This window comes from Mus caroli, unplaced genomic scaffold, assembly GCF_978045245.1.
Source record: "Mus caroli unplaced genomic scaffold, Mus_caroli_1 scaffold_4, whole genome shotgun sequence".
Lineage (NCBI taxonomy): Eukaryota > Metazoa > Chordata > Mammalia > Rodentia > Muridae > Mus > Mus caroli.
Genome location: NW_028227259.1, coordinates 127,336,933 through 127,361,252, shown reverse-complemented (window position 1 = coordinate 127,361,252; position 24,320 = coordinate 127,336,933). Strand labels below are relative to the sequence as shown.

Sequence of the window (24,320 nt, the reverse complement as noted above, 5' to 3'; positions counted from 1 at the left end):
GCTAAGGAGCCCGACCCGAGTGCTCACCCTCCTCCTCTTCCTCCTCCTCCTCCTCTTCCTCCTCCCCTCGCCTTCCTCGCCGCTTCCCCAGGCACTCTCCCGGCGGCGGCAGCTGCGCCGCCAAAGCCCCGGGCCCCAGCGGCCCCCCACCCCTCACTCGCGCGCTCCCACACTGCCTCCCCCCCTTCCCCGGGGGGAAGGCCTTTTAATTTATTTATTCTGCTGGGACTGAGGTGGGGGGCTTGGCTGGCGGGGAAGAGGGGGGTCTTCACGGCTTCTACCTCCCCCGCGGCTGGGGCTACCCTTCCAGCTACGGAAGACTCCACGGTGTGCGCCCCCAGGGCCTCCCAAACTGTTTCCAAACTGCCCAGGCCGGTGGTGGACGCGTGGAGACTCGGCAAAAAGGGCTGGGTTTCGAGTGGGGGGTGATCGTGTGTGTGACTACTAGAAGCCTGGGGAGGGGAGGCAGACGTCGACCCCAAACGAGTTTGCAATCGAGGTATCTCCGATCCCGCTTCCTCTTCGGCCCGCACGCCCTCTCCCTCCCAGGAGCTGTGCTGGGGAAGAGAAACCAAGGTTTGGAACCACACTAGCCTTCACATTCCTGGGAGGATACAACCCTCCCCTGGACGGGGAAGATAGCTCTTTCTTTTTCTTTTTTATTTTTTGCCTTTCTGTTTTTATTTTTGGAGGGGAGCGCCCAGTAATTGTCTTGAACACATGCTTCTTCCTCCCTCCTTCCTCCAGCCACCAGCGACAGAGTCCCCTTTTTTGCATTTATCATTTTCCTTCCCCTTTCTTTATTAAAGGTCCGGGAGTGGCGGCGGCCAATCAGCGCTCGGCTTCCATTTTGTGAGTTCAACTCGGAGGCTTCCCCGGCTTTTCGCGTGGATCTGGTTGCAGACCCCCTTGGTCTCTCTTCTCGGGCTGCCGAGGCGAAGCAGCCTCCTCGCAGGGGCTTCGTGGTGGTGTATTTCATATTGGGGCTCTTTTCGGGGTTTGTAATTTGGCCGTGGGTAGGTAATTGGCTGGAGCAGGGCGGCAGGGTGCGGCAGCCAATCAGCGCGCGGCTTCTATAGGGCTTGAGTTATTAGACGCTGATCTCAAAACATCCTTCATCAGACTCCAAGGAGAGGCCAACAGATGAGGGAGCCATTTTTCTGCAATGGAATTAAATGGCCAAGTGGGTTTTTCCTTTGTTGCAAATGGGGAATGCTTTTCCTTTGACTCCACCATCCAGTTCAGGACGCCTGAATGTGTTTAACATTTGCCAAAGGACTCACACTTGGAAGAATGAAGAAGACCTTTTAAAAAGATCTGGATTTTTCCTTATGACTTGGAATCCATCTTTGTCTTGTATAACTAGGTCATAGCACACTATTAATGTCAGCAGTTAACAGTTTTGAATTCAAAAAAACCTAAGTAAATGACATATTTAATTTTTTCCTTTTTTTTTTTCTCGGGTGGGTGGGTGGGAGAGCTTGGAGCTGTCTTAATCTGTATTCTCTTGACTGAACAATAAATTTTTAAATATAGTTTCCTCTATTAAACACTTAAGCCTGACCATCTTATTAATTCTATTTTTTAACAAGGTAATGTTTTAAATGTATAGTTGTAGCAAAACGGCAACAATAACAAAAAAAACTGTGAGCTGTTGTTACTGTTAAATTTTCTAAAAACCTTTTACATTGTAAGTACCCAATCCATTCTGTCCTTAACTGCACTGCCGTTCTCGTGTTACTGTCGCCTGAAATGTCCTGAATTTTCGGAAGCTTCATCTGCATGTATGTCTTTGTCTTTGTCTGATGTAAGTCAGTTAAAATGCTTTTAGACGTTTTTGCTTCTATAAAGCTACGATTTTTTAGCTTCGAGCTTTTTGGAAAAAAAAAATGTTTACAGCCATAGTTGCTATTCAGATTTCTTCCCAGTAGCTCGTACACTCTTTGAAAATCGATCTATTTGAAGAAAAACAGCTGTTTTTCTCGAGCTGGGTGTGGGGTGGTGGAGGGTGAGAGAAAGGAAGACCTTTTGTATAAAAAAAGACTGAATGCCGCCACTGAAAACTAGATTAAAACTGGAAAACAAGTCCTTAGCCGGTTCAAGCCAAACACCTACGTTGAGTCGGTGGTATTTTCTGTGGCGGTTGGGATGGCTGGTTTTGCCTTTTGTTTTGATTTGACTTGTGTTTTTGCCTTTTGTTTCTTAATGACGATCACACCATTGGTAAATCCAGAGCACTAAACAGCCCTCAGCGAAGCCGCCTTTATGCCAGCCAAACCCTGGAAAGTTTGCAGTCGTGGAAGGAGCAGAAATACCACGAGTGTAACTTACAAAGAAGGTAACAACAAAGGGATACCAGAACCCCAGATTTCCCCCCAACTAAACAACCAAACATCCCCCCCCCAAAAAAAAGACCTGTTATTTTTATAATATCTCCACAAACACCGGCCAGCTTTTTCTTCTAGACTCCATGGCGCCGGGCTGAGTGGGTAAGTAAAAAACTAGACTAAAAATTTTTTTTCAAGTGCCTTTTTCCCCCTTCGAGGAACTCTCGATTGAGCAGGCCATGGGCTGCAGATGATTGGGAGCTGGGGTTTCTTGAGCTTGGCAGCCGATTGCAGTGGGTGGGTGAGGGGACTAGGGCTCTCCAGACCCCTCTGCCTCTTTTGCACCCAAAGGCGAAGAGAGCCAGTCCCCAGTACCCTGGGGCATCCATGGAGCCGCTTGCGCTATTCCCTTTGGCTCGCCTCAGGTCTGCACCTTAGTGGCAAAGAAGAAATCGAAGTGTTTTGGAGATGGAGGGGCTGAAAAAAGCGAGGAAACCTTCCCACCCATCCTAAAGTCTCGTTCCCGATTGATTGTGGGGGTTTCTGCCCCCCGGAAGCCAGCTTTTCGGGGCTCCGGGGCTCGCCTGCTCTTCCAAAGAGAAAAAGGACAAAAGGCCGGCGTCCATGTTGGCATCATGACGCAGCATCTCTCTCCCGCCTGCAGCCTGGCGCTGCTTGTCCTCCGGGCCGCGCTCGCTCCTCCCTCCCAAACACGAGTTTTATTTTCAGGTTTTTGAGCCGAGCCGAGGGCTGGGTCGGGTTGGAGCCAAGGCTGAAGCCGCCGGGCCGTTCAATACTGCTCTCTGGCTAATGGCGGCCGGCTTTCCTCCTTCCTTCCTTCCGCCATCCTGCTTTTCCCCGGTTGTCGCTGGGAGCCGAGAGGCAGCCCCGAGCCCTAAGAGCCTGCCAGGCACAGCGCCCGCGATCCTGGTGACGGGTCTCGGGGGGCCTTAGGCCCCGGGGGGCGTCGCGCACCCTAATTCCCCGCACTCGTTCCCCCCGAACCCGTCCCCCCAGGCGCGGCTCGGGCAGTGGCAGCCGCGGGGGGAACCGAGGCCGGGTAGGGCGAGCCCCTGGAGGCGGGTGGAGGACCTCGATCTCCGTGGCAGCCCCGGCCTCCCAAGGCCCACGCAGGCACGAGGCCTCGCTCTGGCTTGCACTGCCTGCCGTTCTGCCTCGGAACAGGAGCCAGTAGTTAGCCAAGGGCTAAGAGGCTGCTCCAGCCTCCCTCCACTGCCCACTTGGCTTCGGGAGACCCACCCCTGCCTCCCCCAGACGCCCTTTGGTAGTCGAGCCGGAGGGGCGGGTCTCCCCTTTTGTCCCCACTTGGGGTTAGAGGCCTTCGCAGTGGCTGAGTCCCTTCACTTGGACGCCAGGGGCCCAGCCTCCAACTCAGCTCTCTGTGGGTTTGAGGTGTGTTTTGGAGGGGGGGGCTGGGGCTTGGGAAAGCCGATTGGGGCCTCCCCTTCGGGATCCCCCCCCCCAACCCCCCGCCGCGATAGTGCCCGAGGGTAAAGCCTTAGATCCTGGCCTTTCTGGGGGAGGGGATGTGGACAGGGCGGGTCTTTGGAAATGCAGATGAGTCGTCTCCCGCTGCTGGTCTCCTGGGTTGAACTTTAGTGACTCAGCCACCCCCGCCCCACCCCCACCCATTCCAGAGTGAGGGCTGCCTTGTCAGCTGGGAAAGGGGGGACAACACAGCATTTCTGTGACTCCCTTTCTATCTAGTAGACCCTGTTGGTATTGCATTTGGCCAATCCATTCTCTCTGAACATACAAACTGTGGAATTGCCCTAACAGATCGTCCGAATTTACAGGTCTTGGCTGGAGACCGGAGCCATGTCTGTGTTATCCCCACTGTAGACAATCCTTGCTTCCTCTGGACATCTGGAGCAGGCCCAATTTGACTGACAGCCTTCCCCACTAAGGTAGGTAAGAGCCCTCTCCCCAAGTTCAGAGAACTATTGTCGGGCTTTGACCTGCAGCCTTCGAAGGGCGGCTTGGGATCCCCAAACCCGCTGGGCTGGTTCTGCAGCCCCTCCCCCACGCTGATGTGGCGGTTGTGTGTGTGAAATGGGCGGCCTACTGGGTCCATCCAGCCCCGCCTGTCAGCTTCTGCTGTCGGGCGTTTAGGGCGGGCGATTCTCATGCCGAATTTAGCAGCTTACTAGAGCAAGGACTACCAAGTATTTCCCAGTGGTGTGGTTTATGGTGGCATGGGAGGGCCCTGGAAACTTCTGAAGACAGTGACTGCTGCCAGGTTTGCCAGTGGTGCTTCAGACCTTCTTCCTGAACCCCATTAGGGGGACCAGCTGAGCCCCCTTCTGATGTCTGCCTTGCTGGATAGACAAAGAAGCAAAAGTGTGAAGTGGTAGCCAGCTTCCCGAGAGAAAAGATTTCCTTGGCTTCTCCTTTTCCTGGATCCGAGCTCTCAACAAGGCCAGGTGTCCGGTAGCCTGGCTTCTAGAACGTGACACGGAGGCTGGCCCTTTACCTGTCTGTAGTGATCTTACACAGTCAATGAGGTCTGTGTGTAGTCTCTGAGCAGGGTCTCCCCAGCTGCACCGGCCTCAGAAGTCAATGGTTGGACCCATTAAACCCGACTGTGCCCGTTTCTCGAGTTTCCCTCTTAGGCAGTCAAGGTTCCAGGTAGCACCAGGTGTCTAGACTCTTTATAGTAGGTGACACCTGGGATGCCGCCCAGCTTGGTGGCTAGCAGTTGGCTTGCCCTCCTCCTAGGCAGGAAGCTTTGCTGCTGAAACTGGTGTGGCCCTTGATCCCTGACCCCTGGCCCCCTAGTGTGTTTCTCGTTATGTTACTTTGATAAGCCATTTGGCCTCAGGTGCCACAGCTCCTGCTGGCTTCCCCTATTCGGGCCTCAGCTTCCAGCCTCTTGTCTTCTCTTTTCTCCTCACCCCTACAGTGAGTGCTGACGTGTAGTTGGGGGACCTGGAAGGCTTCCCCAGTTGTTGCTGGAGGCAGATTGGTGCCTAATCAGGGATGCTTCTAGTCTGGCCGCTGTAGGTTAGGTGTGGACCTAGCTAGTGACCTTGGACCAGTGCCTCTCTTCCCCCTCCCCCGGTTAAAAAGACCACAATACCTGCTGGAAAAGGTTGGTGGGAGGATTAAGTGAGATTAAGGGGGCCAGACTCCTGCTCTGACCTCACAACCAGTTGGCCTCCATTGTGATAAGGATTGTTGCTGGGAGTGGTTGCTGCCTGCGCCGGTGGGGGCTGGGCTGTCTCCCGGGCTCCTCCCCGCCAGCCCACTTCCTGAAGCACGTGCTGGAGCCTCCAGGCCAAGGAGAAAGAAAACTGGCTTTGCTGGGAAGGCAGCCAGCCCTGTTTTTCTTCTAGTGTTTGAGTCCAGGCTGTTCCCGGGGCTCCGTGGGCTGTTCTGTGGTTGGGTCGGGATTTAAGGGCCACCCACCAATAGCCCCAAGAGAAGAAATGTCTCACCCAAGGTTATGAGGCCACCACGGGGCAGAGCCTGGACAGGGTTCCAGGTGTCTTGATTTTCAGCCCAGAGCCTGGGCCCGTGACACCCCCTTGCCCAGCTGTCTGGGTTATTTTAGGCTCCCTCCCGTGCCAGCTGTCTGCCTTTATCACTGCCAGAGAGAGCTGTCTGGTATAGCAAGGCTCCACAATGGTCCCGGGGCTCCCGCTGGTGCCGAGGGCCAGGCATCAAGTCCGTGGATGAGCTGGCTTTCTGCTGGGAAGGCTGGACTCCTCGCCCCTATTGAGAAGGGGGGCGGGGAGAAGAGCGCTTTGCTAGGTTGGTCTCGTTCCTACTTTAATACCGGTAAGCCTTGGAACACAACTGATCTACCCTAAAGGCTCTGGTTAGAGTCCTTGGATCTGGCTGGGGTCTTTATCTCCTCCAGCCTCCGACTAATTGATTTAAGTCGCGTTGTGTCAGCTGTACCCTGGAGGGTTACAGGCTTTAGGGAGCAATTAGGCGCTAAACTGTGACGTGGTGCTTGAAAGGGGAAGATGGAAGTGACCGGGACCAACTTGTGGCTTGCTCTCTACTTCAGGTCTTTTCCACCGCTCTCTCTCTCTCTCTCCTTTCTTTGGCCCCCTTATCACCTCCTGGGCTGTAGGGTGGGGCAGTTTGTCCTGCTGTTGTTCCTGGCCCCGAGGGGTGCCCCGCCTCCTGGTCACCCATGGAGCGTGGGGCGGGGCCGCTCTGGCCTGCAGAGAGAGGGCCACGCCAGCGGAAGGCTTGCCTGAACTGGGAGGTGGCTGGACTCGCTTTACTACACAGATTCCAGTGTCCCCGCCCCTTCCGGCTCCTCCACCTGGCCCCGAGCCCAAGTTTGGAATATGACCTTTTCAGACTCTCTTGAGTGGAGACAGCAACCTAGGTGGGTCGGAGGACCCGCTGTCCCCGCTCTTCACAGCCCCCAGTGTTTTCTCGGATTGTTCCGTGCCGATGGGAGCCAGGAGGGGAAAGTTGAACAAAAACCTTCTGAGCTATTAAATTGTCGTGTGATGGAGGAGGGTCTTGCTGTGTGCGGGCTATTCCTACCTAGTGACAGGTTGGGACCCTAGGTATATCCCTTTGTACCAACTTTCGCTGGTTTTCAGCCTGGCTTCCAGAAATGACGAAGCCCATCCCCCGCTTGTTCCCTGGAGCTGTTAAGTAGCTGAGACTAGGAGCGAGTCAGACTGCCTAACCAGGTAGATAAGATAGCCCAGCTTCACCCCTCTGCTAGAGTCTTTATCTCCCCCCTCTTATCCGTACCATCTGCATTTGGATAGCTCAATAATTGATTTATGGGGCCTCTGAAAAGGGGAGTGGAGGCCTTAGCCTCCCCCACCCAAATTTGTACTTTGTCCTTAAAGGCTGCAGTCTGTTCTCCTCTGCCCCCCTGGATCTGTGCTTTAGTCTCTGCAGCGACCCACCCGACAGCTCCCTGAGGGGGGTTTGAGGCAAGAACCCAGAGAAGCAATTTCTTGCTTTCCTCTGCTCTCTAGGAATTCCTGGACAATGGAGAGTGCCCCAGGCCCCCTGAACATCTTGCTGATGAGGGAGTAAAGCCACCCTGGGTGGGTGAGTGTGTATCTCAGCTCGACCTCTGAGGAGGCTCTCACCAGCAGCTGGCTAGATTCCTGGTTATTTTTAGTTACAGATACAGCCCCACCATCACCACCAGAGTTGAGTCCAAATCCAACACTCTAGGCCGGGTAGTGCTGGGGCTTTGCCAGCCTCCTGCTGAGGTAGGGCTGGGTGAGTAGGCAGGCTGAAATGGGTGAGGTGGCCATGTGCTGCCTGAACCCTCCCCAGAGCTGGTTGCTTTTGGTCATTTCCTCCCTGCAGACTTGCTCTGTCACTGTCACAGAGGGTGGAGAGTGCACACGCAGGTCTGGGGGAGTTTGTGGGAAGCCAGGAGCCCTCTCTTGGTTATATGTAGTAGAACAAGTTTTTTTTCTTAGAAGTGAATTCTCCCCTTGGCAAACTGCAGCCAGCCAGCCTCCTGGGTCGAGAGCCAAGCCAAAAGATGTCTGAGAGAAGAAACCTGGTGTCCTGCAAAGGTAAGTGGGTCCCAGCCCACTCTCAATCTCCCTCTCTTTGTGCGATTGCTATTCCACACTGGAGTTGCCTGCTCTACGTCTTCTGAGGAACCTCACCTCTGGCACATCAATGGAAATTGTCCTTCCCTTTTTATTTATTTTTTATTTTTTTATTTTTTGCCACCCTCACTGGCCACTAAGAGATAGCCCTAGCTCCTCCTCCCCTGCCTGGTTTTGACAGGACTCACTCCATTGCTTCCTGTCTTGTCTCTTTGCAGCCCTCCTCCCCCCTACCCCCTTCAGCCAGCACTTAGGCCCTCCTGATTTAGCCCGTTACCTTGACAACCACTTGGGCCTGTCTCCCTCATCACCACTGAAAACCTGAAGGTGGTTTTCCAGCTGCGGTACATTTGCCCAAGTTGGGCATCCCTCCACCTTCTATTGGCTCGTCCTCTATACAGCTGTACCCAGTATAACAACCTTCCCGGCCCCTCAGCTGTAGTCTCGAAATTGATCTCACTGGTCCCCGGAACTCCGTCAACACTGCCTCCTCTAGACTGAGCTCCTCACAGGCAGGAACATGGTTTTTTCTCAATAAACAAGTTGCAAAAAAAGAAAAAAAAAGGAACGAGTGAGTTGCTGAACATTTGTCTATGGGCGGTTGATCCAGTGACAAGAGGGGCTTCTGCTTCTCCCTAACAGCTGGAGATTGGTTCAGGTTTCCCCCCACCCTGTTGTCTTTTGAGTTTTCACGGGCGGTCGCTGCTGCCCTCTGGTGGTGGAGCCGTTGTATTGCGTCTCCTGGCGCAGTGGGGGAGGGGGCGGGGAAACAAGGAGTGAGGTTGGTAGTTACTCCACAGAGTAAAATTTTCTTGATGTTTGCTGAGAACTTGAAAATCGAGACTCTCCGTTGTGAGGCCCAGGACAAGAACCTTGCCAACACTGCTTTGAAGAAATGAACTCCCGCTAGTAGGATTATATTCACTCTCAGGATCTGCCTACTGCTGGCAGTCTCCTGGGGTCCTACCGCTTGACCACTGGCCTGGTTTTGGAGGTGGACCCGCGGCACACAGTAACAGGAAAAGGATGGGTCGCAGTGACATGAGCCAACTGTACTGCTAGTGATACTCGGAGTACCAGCAATTTGAATGGGGATGAGAGTGGAGCTCCTGGGGTGAAAGACGGGACACCAGAACACTTATTGGTAGCGACAAGGATATCCGTTTCCAAAGTTTACGGAAGGGCCAGATATTCTCAACTAGGGCTCTCGGCTTGTCACATTTGCGACGTGTCATGTTTGGGGTCACCCTTTGAGCCAAGTATCTTGAGTCCGCTCTAAAAACAGGCTGTTGTCGAAGGCATTCGCCGGCAGGGGGCGCCATGGCTCCACAGTGCGGGCCAACGGAATGGGTGGGGAGGTTAGGTGGGCAGAATTCCTGCATTTGCACACCGGCTAGGGCCAGGGTCAGACTATGTGGACACACACAACCCACCTTTTGGCATCTTCTCCGAGAATGACCGCGGCTACAACCTGTGGGAAGATAGGCTGTGTCAGCCGACTAGCAGCTAGGGCTGGATGCGAACCCCGGTGCTAGGATACAGCCCGCCAATCAACGCATTCCCTGTGGGGGTGGGACCGGCCAATCAAAGGGTCCTTGCTAGAAGGCGGAGCCTGCCAACTAAAGGCTGTCCCTGTGAAGAGGCAGAAACCACGAATCTACTAAGCAGGGGGTGGGGGTGCAGGGACGCGGGTGATGGGGATGCACCGCGGTTGCGGTTCAGCATCCATTTCTTCAGGTTTTTCATTTCCCCTGGGACTGCAAGACAAATACCCGGGGTCCCCGGACCATAGCCGAGGAGAATTAAGACAGGGAGGTGAACCTGGGAGGCTGCCTGGCAGAGGTGGCGCCAGCTGCCCGTGGGTGGAGCCTCGTAGCCCTGCCCTGTAACCCCGCCCCTGCCCTGTCGCTCAACTGGGCTCTAGCCAGCGCGCAGCATCCAGCGCTGCGGGCTCCGGGCTCCGGGCTATGGACGCCCCGGGTGCTCCGGCCCCAGCCGCCGCCCCCAGCTCGGCGAGGAAGGAGCTGAAGATAGTGATCGTAGGTGACGGCGGCTGCGGCAAGACGTCCCTGCTAATGGTGTACTGCCAAGGCTCATTTCCCGAGGTAAGGCCCGCTTGGTGGCAGGAGGGGTGAGGATGGGCTTGGGACTGCAGGGAACAAGAGCTTTACCCCAACCTGGACCCAGGCCCCAAGCCTGGACCATGGAGTCTCAGCTGTCTCCTCCAGGCAGCCCTTTGAGAATTCTTGAGCCCAGTGGTTTGCCAGGTTCGAGCTGGTTGGAGTGAGGGTGTTAGACAGTCGTGGGGGGAGGGATATGTCTGGGATGGTTAGCTCGCCTTTGCACCCCTTAAAAGATCAACCCGACCCCCCTCTCTCGCAGCACTACGCCCCGTCGGTGTTTGAGAAGTACACGGCTAGTGTGACAGTGGGTAACAAGGAGGTGACCCTGAACCTCTACGACACGGCTGGTGAGTGCACCAGAGCACACAGGCTCCTTGTGGTCATTCCCAAGGTTTCCCCTGCCTTCTGGAGCATTTCCCTCATGACACCCTAACCGGGCCAGGTCTCTGCAGGATGCTGGCTGGCTGGGAGGCTCTGGAAGCCAAAAGGACCCCAGCCATCTCAGCTTTAAGTGGAGGTGATAGATTGAGGTGAACTCTGGACCCCCTTCCCCAGCATCCCCCACCCCCCAGCGCTAAGTACCATTCGTCCCCTAGCTATGTTCCTCTCCTGTGGTTCTAGGAAACGTGGGCTGTACTTCTGCCTCCCAGGGCTGCAGAATCCGTTCCTTACCGTGTGTGGTCTTAGCTTTGAGTCCCCTGGGGGCTTGGATTCCAATTAGCTGTGTTCCCCGGCCCTATAATTTTAGTTTAGTGAGATCTGGATCAGGGCTGTGACTCCTGGATGCTGCGTATGGCTGGGCAGGTGTATGTGTTGGGACCCCCGAGGTCCTGTGTGAATGGACCTCTCTTCCTGTGCCCCTGGCTTCTGGGATCCTAGAGCACCAGTCTATTCTGTGGTTTCTTGGTCTTGGGCTGTGAAGAAACAGACGACATGAGCTAAGGCTCTAAAGTCTGGCCGGGCAGTGGTGGCACGCGCACGCCTTTAGTCCCAGCACTTTGGGAGGCAAGAGGCAAGTGGATTTCTGAGTTTGAGGCCAGCCTGGTCTACAGAGTGAGTTCCAGGACAGCCAGGGCTACACAGACAAACCCTGTCTCGGGGGTGGGGGGAAGACTCTAAAGTCTGGATCAAAATAAGGCACTCTCTGCTACTGCCAGCACCTCTGAGAGGGAACTTCTGCTCATAGTCCACAAACGCAGTGGTTCCCTTTGGGATGTCATCAGCCTTTGCAGGGTAAAGGTTGGGCCAGGTGGAACCTCACCCATCTCTGTGACTCAGTGTTTAGTGACGGGTGGAACCACGTCATTGAGTGCCCCTTCCCTGCTAGTCCACCCCTGCATGTGTGACAGTCACTGATCTTAGTTGGACCCCAAACCCAGGCACTCTCTCCACCCTTCTGGAGAAGACCAGGAGGGGTGGGTCACCACCTCAGGCCTTTATCTCATTCTAGTAATGGGCAGGTTCTATTGGAGAGATACCCAACCCTTCTGAGTGACCAGTGGAGGCTCCCCGCCCATCTCTTCCAACCCTAGGTATATGAGGAAGGAATTCCTGAGGTGTGGCTTAGATAGCAGTAAGTCTGTCTGGAAAACCCACTTTCACATGCCTCTTATTAGGAACCAGGGAAGGGCAGAACCATTGACCACACTTTGAGGCAAGTTCTGGCTGAACAGAGTCATTGCATACCGCCCCACAGGAGAGGCCAGGAAATCTGTTTTTCCCTCCCTCTGCCATCAGTCTTTCTTCTCACATCCCGGAGTTCCCTGTTCAGGAAAGCCCCCACCCCCTGCACCCCACCCCTAACCCCCCCCCAGCACCAGACCAGAACAGAGACCATTTGGGGCATTTCTTGGAACAAGAAAAGATGTTCAGTAGACATGTCGGGCAGCTGTGTCCTGTGAGGGCTCGGGCTCAGAGAGCTGCTACCAGGTGGAAGGATGAGTTTGTCCCAGGAGGCTGTGGAGAGATGGAGGGAGAGCCCGGTGGCCGTCATCAGGAGGTTGTGAGGATTGCCTGGTGTAATGGTCTTGTCTATGACTTTCTGCTTCGTGCGTGGAGACAGACCGAGAGAGACTCTGACTTGGTTTCACTGGTTGTGCCACTGAAGGCTTCGGAGCCTCATTCTCGTCTTTCCTCAGAGCTGAGAGTCAAGGGAAGTAAATCAAATTTCATATACACAGCAGCGCAGGGACTGGCTCTTGGGCTGCTCAGCATATACCGTTCTTTAGACTTCTTTGTTTTGTGCCAGGACTGGAAATCAGGCTCTTAGGCATAACTAAGGTCTACCCTGAGCTACATCCCCAGCCCCTCCATCTGAGTGAGTCTGTCTGTTTGAGACAGGGTCTCTGTTCCTCTTCCTAGCCTCAAAACATCCTGAGTAGCCCACGCCGCTGCTCTCTGATCCTGCCTCAGCCTCCTGAGGTATGCACGACCACACATGGCTCTGGCCCCAGCTCTTTCTGTAGGGTATGGAGAATCTAGATGGGCCCTCAAGAATGTCCCTTAGTGACTAGGGAAATTCTAATGGCAGGAGGAAATTCCCTGGCCAGAGAGCAGTTTGGTTGTGAGGCTGGGTCATTCCTCTCGTGTGTGCACAAGGTTTGTCAGGAGGAGGCTCTAGAAGAGTCTGTGGAATAAATGAATTCATCATTGAGGAGATGAGTCAGCTCTACCTGTGGCTGGCTCTTGGGCTAATGTGGGGGAAAATGATGGTCAGTAGCTGTCTAGACTAGAGAAAAGGGGAGGCTTAAGGGGGTGAGATCAATGACTGAGTTAGAGATGAATCTAGAAAATGCCATAGAAAGTTCTAGAACTGGGGAGTGCAGCCTGCCTTCCCAGTCAGCTGTGATCAGAATTACTACGGGACAGGAATGACCCCCAAAGTTGAATTTTCTTCTGAACCCAAAATGGACTGCTAGGTCCATGCCCACAGGGCCCATATGGAAGGCCCCTGTGGCTACTTGTCCCCATCCTGCGGAAGTAGTCCGAGTCACCCCTGCTCTTTACTGAGCACTGGGTGCTCAGAGGTAGAGGGGGTGGGGCCACAGCACTCACAGCTCCCCTGAGCCCTGACATCTTCAGACAGGAAGCTGTGGTGAGGCTGGGGAGGTTCCTGGGCAGAGGGGTGGTGTCATGGTGGGGTTGTTTAGACACCACCCAAAGGCTCTCATCTAGTACTGGAGGGACACATAGCTCCCCAAGCCACGTGCGAGAGAATCAATAGGAAAAAAGTGTGTGTGGCAGGTTGGGTGGGGGAGGTGCTTAGGAGCTGCTAAGACAAGGAAGGGGTCAGGACAAGACAGGGGCTGTGGATCCTGGAGTAAGTCAAGTCAGGGACCATGGGCTAAGGTCAGGCCGGGACTTCCCCCATTCTTCCTGTCCCCAGGGAGGAAAGGGGGTGGGAGTGGGCTGGCTGAGCGACTCAACTCAGCAGCTTCCCCTTCCCATGCGGCCACCACCCTTCTCTCAGCAATGCTTTGGTCAAAAACAGCTCACCTCCCACGGTGTAAATGCCCCTCCCACAGATCTGGGGGGCACTGCTGGCCAGTCTTCAACTCAGCTCTGGGACTTAGGAGCCCTGTCCCGGAAAAGGAACCCAGCTGTCAAGGGGACGGGGACGCCCCACTTCACAGAGGAAATGTGTCCGGTGGAGTGACAGCCTCACTTCCACCTGCCCCACAGACTTCGAGACTCAAGAGCTCAAGCCCACAGCCTCATTCCTTACTAGAACCAAGGGCAGCCCTCTGTGACTACAGGCAGGTGACTTTTCATCTTCAATAGACCAACCTAGTGGGTTAGAATCGCACCCAAGTCATTAACCTCTGCCCAGCCCCAAAGTCTTTTTGTTTTACAAATCGACACTCTCCCAGATGAAGAAATGGAGGCTTAGGAAGAAAAGACCCAGGCCCCTGGTTGTGCACCTCAGTAGGGCAGCAGTACCTAAATTCCTTGTCTTTTGTTTGTTTGTTTTTTTAATTATTTATTTTATGTACGTGACTACACTCCACCTGTCTTCAGACACACCAGAAGAGGGCATCTGATCCCATTACAGAAGGTTGTGAGCCACCATGTGATTGCTGGGAATTGAACTCAGGACCTCTGGATGAGTAGTCAGTTCTCTTAACTGCTGAGCCATCTCTCCAGTCCTTGTTTTGTTGTTTGTTTGTTTGTTTGTGTGTAGCTCTGGCTGTCCTGGAACTCAATCTGTAGATCAGACTGGCCTTGAATTCAAAGATTGGCTGCCTCTGCGCCTCTGCCTCTCTGCCTCTGCCCAGCTCAAATTCCTTATCTTATTCCTTATTCAGTGGAGGACCCACACTGAATCCTAAGAAAAATCAGGCCAGGCAGAATCAAGCCCGAGGAGCAAATAGTGTCTAAGCCGGCTCCCTGTTCCCTCCCCGGTGCTCCCAATTTCATGAGACAGCTGTTTGTGCCTCTGTTTTCCCCAGCAACCTTGTTAGGACTGGGGTGTTGTCCTAATTTAGTGTACTGTTGCTGTAACAAAAACAGTTATCAAAAGCAACTTTGTGGGGAGAAAGGGCTTCTTTGATTTATAGCCCATCTTTGAGAAGCCAATGCAGAAACTCCAGACAGAAACTAGTTCGGTGGATCGCAGCCTTCCTAACGCTGCCACCCTTTAATACAGTTCCTCATGTGGTGGCGACCCCCAACCAGAACATTGTTTCATTACTACCTCATAACTATGATTTTGCTACTGTTAGGAATCGTAATGTAGATATCTGACATGCAGGATATCTGATCTCTGTGAAAAGGTTGGTCAGCCCTCAAAGGGGGTCGCAACACAGGTTGTGAAACACAGACTGAGAGGCAGGCACTGAAGCAGAGAGCTCAGAGAGCTTACAGGTTTCCTTAGCTACCTTCCTTATCTAACCCACCACCCAAAGTGTGTTTATCCCACCTCCACAATTAGCAATCAAGATACCGTACTACACCCCAGACATGCCTGCGGGCCCATCTGATGCAGACAAGTGACAATTGAGGTTCTTCTCAGATGTGTCAAGTTGACAACCTAGATTAGCTGTTACTGGCGCATAGAATGAAGCTTTCTCCCTGCCTTCTGGGGGTAGGCTGAACAAAACAAAACACAACAAAATAAAACAAAACAAAACACCTTTTATGACAGAGTCTGTCTAGCTGTGAGGGGTAAGCCATTTCCACTGTCTGCGCTTGGTTTCTCTGGCTCAGCGAGGGCCTAACGTGTATGGCTGTTGTGCAGAGTGCTGAAGTTACCTGATAAAATGTGTGTGTGGAGACAGCTCAGTGATGTGGAGTCTATACTTCATTTGCAGACAACGACCTGAGCCTGTTCACACAGCACACATTCCAAATGGCTCACCACTGCCTGTAAGTCCGGATTTGGGAGAGCTAGTACTCCCATGGGCACCCACGTTCTCAAGTCATAGATCACTTTATTGATGCACGCATTTATACAAAATTAAATTTTATTTTTTATTTTTTTCCGAGGCAGGGTTTCTCTGTGTAGCACTGGCCGACCTGGAACTTACTTTGTAGATCAGGCTGGCCTCGAATTTAGAAATCCACCTGCCTCTGCCTCCCGAGTGCCGGGATTAAAGGCGTGCACCACCACACCCGGCTTAAATTTTATTTTAAGAAGCATTTTGAACAGGGTAGGCATTCACAGATGAATATTACTATCCATCCGCATCTCTGTAATTGACAAGTCTCCCCTGCTTTTACAGCTCCATTTCACAGATAAGAAAACTGAATGTGGGGTTCAGTCCTAGTGGGGAGGCCTTTGTGGACACGCTGGGTGCTTTTTAGAACAGCTGGGGCAAGCAGCCGATATTGGCAGTGGGGACGAAGCTATTTGGTACTGCAGTTTTACAGAGTGCCCAACTGTGACCTTGACAGGCTTGCTCTCCTGAGTCACCTCGTGGGTGCTGCTTGAATTAGCACAGATCAGGAAGCGGAAACCGAACGCCAAAGGGCTCTGTGGGCACCGGGCTGGACTTAGCTTTTTCCATTTGGTCGCTGAATTTCTACTGTGCTCACCTGACTTCCAAGACATGCGCAATGACCCCCTCCCTGGGAAGGAAACAAAAGTCGTCAGGACACTGTGCCATCAGATAGTAAGATGTATCCTAAGGCGAAGCAAAGGAGAACCTTTGTTATGGGACAGACGGACACACCAAGAGGCCATTGGTTCAGGGTGGTCAAGAAAGGTTTCCTGGAGGTGGTGACATTTATGCTTAGGTAAGGAGGGAGAGAGAACCAGCCAGCTGCAACCTGTCGGGAGAACCTTCTGGAAGAGAGACCAGCAACAGCAGAGTGTGTGAACACTCCAGCCCACTGTGGGTCGACTTCCTCCTACCTACAGCAACCTGACTCCGCCCACTTCCACCCAGCTCTTGCTCGTGCTCTCTCTCGCCCCCCCCCCGCCCCCCCTCCCGCTCTCGCGCTCTCTCTCTCTCTCTCTCTCTCTCTCTCTCTCTCTCTTTAATGCAGTAGTGTTGTTGTATGTAGTTACTCTGACCCACACACATCTCAGCCCTCATCTCTGCTGCTACTTGAACCGAAGCAAGCCATCGATTAGCCACTACTTCCTGACTGTGCGGGGGGGGGGGGGGGGGGGATTCTTAAAGGATACAGTGGTAAACAGTGTGCCCTGGTTTTTTTGGTTTTTTTTTGTTGTTGTTGTTTTTCAAGACAGGGTTTCTCTGTGTAGCCTTGGCTGTCCTGGAACTCACTCTGTAGACCAGGCTGGCCTCAAACTCAGAAATCCACCTGCCTCTGCCTCCCAAGTGCTGGGATTGAAGGCGTGTGCCACCACGCCTGGTCCACATCTTTACCCCCGGGCTACTTGTGATACAGTATCAGTGCTGTGCAAACAGTTGCCATCTGGACTATTTAGGGAAAGGTGACAAGAAGTCTGCATTTGTTCAGTAGCCCTATGTTTCTTTCTGAATGCTGGTACCTGACCTTGTTTCTGTGCTTACAGGATCCAAAGACACTAGGTGGACTGTGTTTATATTTTCCCTTTCATATTGAGTTGTAATTAAGGGCATATATTGGGGGGAGGGGGAGGGTTGAGACAGGGTTTCTCTGTGTATCCCTGGCTGTCCTAGAACTCACTTTGTAGACCAGGCTGGCCTCGAACTCAGAGATCCGCCTGCCTCTGCCTTTAAAAAATTATTTGTATGTATATGTTTACCTGTGTGTATGTATGTGCAGTACATGTGTGACAGGTGCTTATCGGAGGTCAGAAGAGGGAATCAGGTTCTCTGGAGCCAGAGTTACAGATGACTGAGCCATGTGAGGACTGGGTACAGAACTTGGGTTCTCTTTGAGAGTGGGGAATACTTTTTTGTTTTTTTGTTTTTTGTTTTTGTTTTTTTGTTTTTCGAGACAGGGTTTCTCTGTGTAGCCCTGGCTTTCCTGGAACTCACTTTGTAGACCAGGCTGGCCTTGAACTCAGAAATCCGCCTGCTTCTGCCTCCCGAGTGCTGGGATTAAAGGCGTGCGCCACCACCGCCCGGCTTGGGGAATACTTTTTAAAGATTTATTTACTATATGTAAGTACACTGTAGCTGTCTTCAGACACTTTTTCTTCTCTCTCCGGCCCCAGAAGAGGGCATCAGATCTCATTACAGATCTCATCATGTGGTTGCTGGGATTTGAACTCACGACTTTCTGAAGAGCAGTCAGCACTTTTGACCGCTGAACCACCTCTTCTGTTCCTGGCACACACTTTTAATCCCAGCACTCAGGAGGCAGAGGCAGGCAGATCTCTATGAGTTGGAGGCCAGTTTAACCTAAATAGTTAGACCTAGGACAGCCAACACTATATGAGATCTTGTCTTTGAAAAAAAAAAAAAAAAAGGAAAGCAATCAATCAATCAGTCAATCAATCAATCACTGGTAATTTGGAGAGGATGGCATGGGAGCAGGGCCACTAACAAGCAATACACAGATCCAAGCTGTCCACGAGGCTCTCTGCAATGACAGCCACCAGCCTGGTGTGACAATTATTTGAAAGGTAGCCAGCTAGTACACTCAAGGAACTCAAGGTTTTCTTGTTAACCAGGTGACATTCAGATAGTCACATAGGCTGGAAGCTGCCCTGTTGGATACACAGGCTTAGAAAGACATTGACAAAGGTCTGAAGAGAAGACTTTTTGGGTCCTATATGGGATAACATCCTGAGTCAGGGCCTCACTGTCCCACAAAGGGTGTCTCCTGGTTGTACTGAGAAGGGAGACTACAGTGGAGGCCACTTCTCCCGTTTTGAAGGGTCTTAGGCAAAAGGACAGCAAAGGTCGTTTTCCTGGCTCAGCTGTCACGTGACGACATGACGGCCCATGTATACTTAGATAAACTACACATTAGAGGGATTCTGACTGATGGCATCCCACAGGGCAGCTTTTATTGTCCGTGTCCCACGTTGGGTGGGCTGTTATGTGCCAGCACATGGAAGTTGGGGGCAGATGGGTCTGGAGTTCTAGACCAGCCTGGGATACGTGAGACATATCTCAAAAAACCAAACAGGGCTGGCAAGATGGCTCAGCGGGTAAGAGCACTGACTGCTCTTCCAAAGGTCCTGAGTTCAAATCCCAGCAACAACATGTGGCTCACAACCACCCATAATGAGACCTGATGCCCTCTTCTGGTGCATCTGAAGTCAGCTACAGTGTACTTATGTATAATAATAAATAAATCTTAAAAACAAACAAACAAAAAACACAAAGCTAGGCAGTGGTGGCCCACACCCAGCGCTCAGGAGGCAGAGGTAGATAGATCTGTGTGTTTGAGGCCAGCCAGAGCGGAAGAGTTAGAGGCCAGCCAAAGCTTACATAGTGAGACCATTTTAAAAAACAACAATAAAAATAAAAACAAACAAACAAACAAAAAACCCACAAAGGGCTGGAGAGATGGCTCAGTGACTGAGAGCACTTGCTGCTCTTCCAGAGGACCCAGGTTGAATTCCCAGCACCCACAGGACAGCTCACACCTGTCACTCCAATCCAGGGGATCTGATGCCCTCTTCTGGCCTCTCCTGGCACTGCAATGCATAGACATACATTTAAGCAAAACACTCATTCACACACAAAAGCAGCCAGTGTTTTTAACAGCTGAGCCATTTTACCAGTCCTATAAAAATTTTTTTAATTAGTTAATTAAAAATTATTTTTTGTCTTCTGAAGACAGGGTTTCTCTGTGTCGTCCTGGCTGTTTTGGAATTAGCTCTGTAGACCAGGCTGCCCTCCAACTCACAGAGATCGGCCTGTCTCTGCTTCCTGAGTGCTGGGACTAAAGGCTTGTACCAACTACCGCCTGCTTTCATACACATGAAATAAATCAACTTTAAAAGTTAGTGCTAGCCGGGCGTGGTGACGCACGCCTTTAATCCCAGCACTCGGGAGGCAGAGGCAGGCGGATTTCTGAGTTCGAGGCCAGCCCGATGTACAAAGTGAGTTCCAGGACAGCCAGGGCTATACAGAGAAATCTTGTCTCGAAAAAACCAAAGGGGAAAAAACAACAACAACAACAATGAAAAAAACCAAACATGGAAGCTCAGAAGAGTTTCTTTGTGTCCTCCCTGTCTTCTCTCTGAGAGCTTACAACTGTTGACAATAGAAGTTTCCCTCCAGCTAGGCATGATGGTACACCCAGGGCACAGAAGGCAGAGGCAGGCAAATTGGCTGGGCGTTTGAAGCTAACTTCTAGGTTCTGATTGGACTGGGGCTGTGGAGGGCTGTGTCTGGGACCAGCTTCCTATGTTTCCCCCAGTGGTTGTCAGGTGCAGTTAGGAGCTGACTGCCCTGTGAGATGGGGTTATAAAGGTGCCTGTTCCAACCTCATTAGCATTTGCAAGGATGGGCAAGAGGAATCCAGACAGCTGTCTCAGAACCAAGGAGGATGGAGCTCGACACATGTTATGGGGCCTTGGGGATATCAAAACGGCAAAGACCCCAGATCTGAGTCTCCGGCTTGGCAGGCAGGGGAACATATCCACCTTTGGCAGAATGACTGCAGTTCACAGCTATTCTCTCACATATAATCTGTCTCCCTTTCCCAGTCCCACCCATTCTATAAAGGAGGAAACTAGCCCCGCCCCTCCCCCTCCGCCAGGTCATCCCGCCATCAAAGCCCAGTTAGGGACCCCAGGCAGCCAGGGATTCGTGCCTCTGACACTCCTTGCCCCCTGATTTCAGGGCAGGAAGACTACGATCGGCTGCGGCCCCTGTCCTACCAGAACACACACCTCGTCCTCATCTGCTACGATGTCATGAACCCCACCAGTTACGACAATGTCCTCATCAAGGTACCATCCTGCCTGCCGGAGACGGGGCTCGGCTCCAGAGTACTCTCTGCCCTGATAACCCTGCCTTCTCCCCTCCTCAGTGGTTCCCCGAAGTCACACATTTCTGCCGAGGGATCCCCACGGTGCTCATCGGCTGCAAGACAGACCTGAGGAAGGACAAGGAGCAGTTGCGGAAACTTAGGGCAGCTCAGCTGGAGCCTATTACCTACACACAGGTGGGTCAGGGGCCCAGCTACCGCGATCCCCGAACAGCCATAGCCCGGGTCTGCGATCCCCAAAGAGCCATAGTCCAGGTTCGCGATCCCCGAACAGCCATAGCTGGAAACCACCTAGGCCGTTCTCTTAACTGGAGTGTCTTAGCAGGCTTTGGGGGTAGCTGAAGCAAACAAGGGTCGAATACTGTGCATGGTGGCGCCCAGCCTTAATCCCAGCCCTCCACCTGGTTGACAGAGTGAGTTCCAGGCCGGCTAGGGCTACATAGTGAGGCCCTGTCTCACATAAAAGACAGATACTAATGATAGTATAGCCAAGATCTTAATTTCACTCCACCAGCACACTCAAGTCACCACAATTGCACCGACAGGAACATGAGTGGCAGCTATCCCTCGATGCCTCCTCAGAATTCCGCTCCCCCCTCTGCTGAAAGCTGGGGAGAAAAGGGAACAGGTGGGGCCAGCGAGTGGGCTTCTTGCATCCAGCCATGTGAACACCAAACTGGCCAGTGCTGGAACAGAGATGGGTTCCCACCAACTCTGGCCTCCAGAGTGAGCCCCAAACTTTTAAGACTCTGGGGGTGGGTCAGGAGACCACCCCCGCCCACCTAATTAACACTGCCTCTTCTCCTCTCCCCCCCCCCCCCGCCCCAAACCCCAGGGCCTGAATGCCTGTGAACAGATGCGAGGCGCACTCTATCTAGAATGTTCTGCCAAGTTTCGGGAGAATGTGGAAGATGTCTTCAGGGAAGCCGCCAAGGTGGCCCTCAGCGCCCTGAAGAAAGCGCAGAGACAGAAAAAACACAGGATCTGCCTGCTGCTGTGACCCTGGGTACAGAGGGCCTGACTGGAACTATTACAGCCAGGGACCCAGGCCCAGTGGGTCTTACAGTGTCTGGCATCTGGGAACTCTCGGAACATTCTGGAATGGCCCCTTTGGGTTCATGCTGTAGTGCACTAGTGAGTGAATGAGGGTGCCAGACCCACCAATGTTCCTCTACCCCACGACTGGCACTTGTCCCAGGCCACAGGAGGGTCCTTGTCACAGCTCCTCTGTCCCCAGTCATGCGTGTCTCTCCCTTTCCAAACCCAATTCATGCCTGAAACTCAGAACTGGCACTGGGAATTGTGGGTAAGCACGGGTACACAACACTGTTCACGAGAGTCCCAAGCCCACTGTTTCTGTCACGGTCTCCCTGAGCTCCGGCGATAGGCTCGGCTACATCCTCCAGCCCCTTCCTGCTTCCCCTCAGGAACCCGGGGACCACAGCCTATCAGGAGAACACAGGCATCAAGCCGGACATGGGTCTGGCACCAGCTTCTCCCTTCCTACCACACCGAGGACTTCTGTCTCGGGCTTGGTCACAGCCTGAGATGCATGTTCAGAGGGAGAAGAAACAATCTCTCGAAACATCAAAATATACTCGGGCCAGCCAGGCCACTCATCTGACCCCTGCTCCAGGTCTGACCTCCAACTCCCCAGCCGACGTCTCCTGGAAACTCCTGATTGTTGGGTTCATCCCACCATTAGGGACCTTAGGCAAATGGGCTCTCCCTAGACTATGGCCTACCTGAAAATGGGTCATTAGTCAGTCAAGCTCCTCACCGGTCCACTCAGTTTCTACTGGATGTGGAGCTCAAAAGTAGCCTACCTCTGCCTCACTCCAGAACTGACATGGCCACCCCTGCCCACGCTGGACAATTTCTCAGAACTAGCCTGCTGACTGTCTCTGACAGCCAAAGTCTTGAGTCCTGACACTCTTCCTGGACGTCACAACATCAGTACCTACCTGGTATACCAGGTAGGTTTAGCGCCTCCAAGATGAAGGCACGGTCCGAGAAGAAACCATGGCCTTGGCTGGCCCCTGCCCCAGCACCATTTGACTTGGTCCCCTTCCCCAAATGCTCCAAGCCCCTGCTGTCCCCTGTGGAGCCAAACAAGGACCTCTTGTTCTCTCAGAATCCAAGGCCTTGTGAACAGATACAACCGTGGGATACAACCGTGGTCAGCAACCCACAGCCTGTGAGTCACATGTGGCTGGCTGCCTGGTTTTGTAAATAAAGTTTTATTGAATAGCCACCATCATGTAATGGCAGTTTTTGCTCTACAATTGCAAGCTGAAGCTGCCACAGGACTAGCCCACAAAGCCTAAGATACTCATCTTCTGGGCTTTAAGGGGAGAAGTTTCTGGTTCCTCACCTGTGGCAATCCCAGGTGCCTACAAAGGATAGGCCAGGTGATCTGGGGACAGGAGACCAAGGGCAGAAATAGGGCAGGCATGAAGGGAGGGGCGGGCTGTGGCAAACAGGGGCAGGTAAATGCTCTTGACCTCTGGGAATGTTGCCAGGCCTTCCCAGTTTTTCTAAGGTAAACAGAAATCTGGATTATCGAATCTCACCATGGAGGAGGCAAGTTCTCATTTTTATCACATAACTAAAGAATTTTAAAGTAAGTCCTGTGAGGACCGAATGAAACGTGTCTGAGGCGGCCAGCTGTGACATCGGGTCTGAGCAGGCTGGGCGGGGACAGAACACTCAAACTGGACCTGTTTGCCCCTCCACTCTTGCTGCTTCCTGGACCTCATAGGGTCACACCCTGGGCTGATCCCACTTAGACCCTTTCACTCCTCCCCTTCCCGTACAAAAAAGAACCTCTGAGATGAAGAGAGGAAGGGAATGGGTGACCTCCGAATGGCTGAAGTTCCAGTCACAAGGAGGGTCTGGCTCCTACGCCAAGGACTCTCAGCAAGTCTGTGAAGGTGGCTGGAGGGTGCCGGCGAGAAGCACTCAAGAGTCCGCCGGAACTCCAACAACCCAGAGGCTGGGCGCCCTCTGGTGGAGGCCGTCTTTCCTAAACACCCTGCCACATGGAGGTCCCAAGGAGGCTGCATCTCTTTCCCCCAGTAACCAAGGCAAGAGACAAGACAGGTAGGTTCTCTGAGAACTTAAATATTTGTCCACCGCAGAGGGTGGGGCTGTGGGAGGCTTACAGAAGAGGTGGCGGCCCAGGACAGGGGAGGCTCCACAGGATGCTCAAAGTTTCATTCCACCCGGTGCCTGGGACACAGTAAGTAGCAGGTCGGCTAAAGCCAACTCAAGTGAGGCACATCCAAACCCCAGTGAGGGATTCAAATGATAGGAGCAGGGAGAGAGGGGTTCCCTGAGGCTTTTGGCCCCTCCCTGGAAGACAGACACAGGCCTGCCCACAGCCATTACACAGAGCTCTGGGGAAGGCAGGCTTCAGATTCCAGGGAAGCAGGGAAGACCCGATATTAAATACGTTATAAATAGGGAGCTGGGACAGGTTAATACTGCGCGCGCAGGTGGCCTTCACATTCCTCATGTCTGCCGGGGACCGGGGCCTTGGCCCTGCTCCCAGTGATGCTGCTGGCCCCTGAGATGCTGCTGCCCACGGCTACCACTGACCGGCAGCCAGGGTGCTGACTGGAACGCCCAGCAGTCTTAGGTCCCAAGGCCCCCAGGTGGCACAAGGGTCTGGAGGTTCATGGCTGCTTTGTCTTGTTTCTGTTCTTGTGGAGTTTGGCATGGACGACTTTGAGCGTAGTCAGGAAATTGCCCAGGAAGAGGATGAGGAAGGTAAGAGCCAGCACGAATACCTGGTCCATCCAAAGGGCAGCATCCCAAGATGCCCAGAGCAGGGGAAGAAGGAGGAGAAGTCAGTTCCTCTGGGGAAGAACCCTCCATGAGAGCCTCAACCCCAGACTCTAGGGCAAGCTACAAGAGTGGTTGAGCAAATGGTGGCAACAGGTGAATGAGGT

General features: G+C 53.1%; 2 protein-coding genes across 32 annotated transcripts in view; one reads left to right on the top strand and one right to left on the bottom strand.

Moving 5' to 3' along the window:
• The first annotated feature begins 9 nt into the window (after positions 1–9).
• Rhof (ras homolog family member F, filopodia associated) lies at positions 10–22,602 on the top strand. Of its 30 annotated transcripts, none has more exons than XM_085837146.1 (13): positions 1,025–1,183; positions 2,234–2,338; positions 2,466–2,489; positions 2,753–3,740; positions 4,145–4,255; positions 7,307–7,382; positions 7,456–7,559; positions 7,766–7,864; positions 8,122–10,008; positions 10,286–10,373; positions 20,220–20,329; positions 20,410–20,544; positions 21,203–22,602. In XM_085837146.1, exons 9-13 carry the CDS (start codon positions 9,871–9,873, stop codon positions 21,365–21,367), a joined length of 636 nt encoding a protein of 211 aa, XP_085693272.1. In that variant the 5' UTR covers positions 1,025–1,183; positions 2,234–2,338; positions 2,466–2,489; positions 2,753–3,740; positions 4,145–4,255; positions 7,307–7,382; positions 7,456–7,559; positions 7,766–7,864; positions 8,122–9,870; the 3' UTR covers positions 21,368–22,602. The 30 variants fall into 30 exon arrangements, with proteins under 30 accessions (XP_085693273.1, XP_085693274.1, XP_085693277.1 ...); XM_085837143.1 differs by having other exon boundaries at positions 1,025–1,422; XM_085837145.1 differs by having other exon boundaries at positions 1,025–1,422; positions 2,453–2,489; positions 7,307–7,378.
• The window catches only part of Tmem120b (transmembrane protein 120B), a 42,312-nt gene continuing 40,583 nt past the window's right edge, over positions 22,592–24,320 (bottom strand). For both annotated transcript variants that reach the window (XR_003836682.2, XM_021162847.2), the window contains exon 12: positions 22,592–24,158. Coding sequence is in view for 1 of the 2 variants with exons in the window: in XM_021162847.2 (XP_021018506.1) it covers positions 24,045–24,158 (114 nt within the window). In the remaining variant the exon portion in view is untranslated. The remainder of the gene's footprint in view (positions 24,159–24,320) is intronic.

Coding starts and splice junctions, on each gene's coding strand:
- Rhof (XM_085837147.1), top strand. CDS start 9,871: ATGGACGCCCCGGGTGCTCCGGCCCCAGCCGCCGCCCCCAGCTCGGCG. Junction 10,009..10,285: donor GCCAAGGCTCATTTCCCGAG/GTAAGGCCCGCT, acceptor CCTCTCTCGCAG/CACTACGCCCCGTCGGTGTT. Junction 10,374..20,219: donor GAACCTCTACGACACGGCTG/GTGAGTGCACCA, acceptor CCCTGATTTCAG/GGCAGGAAGACTACGATCGG.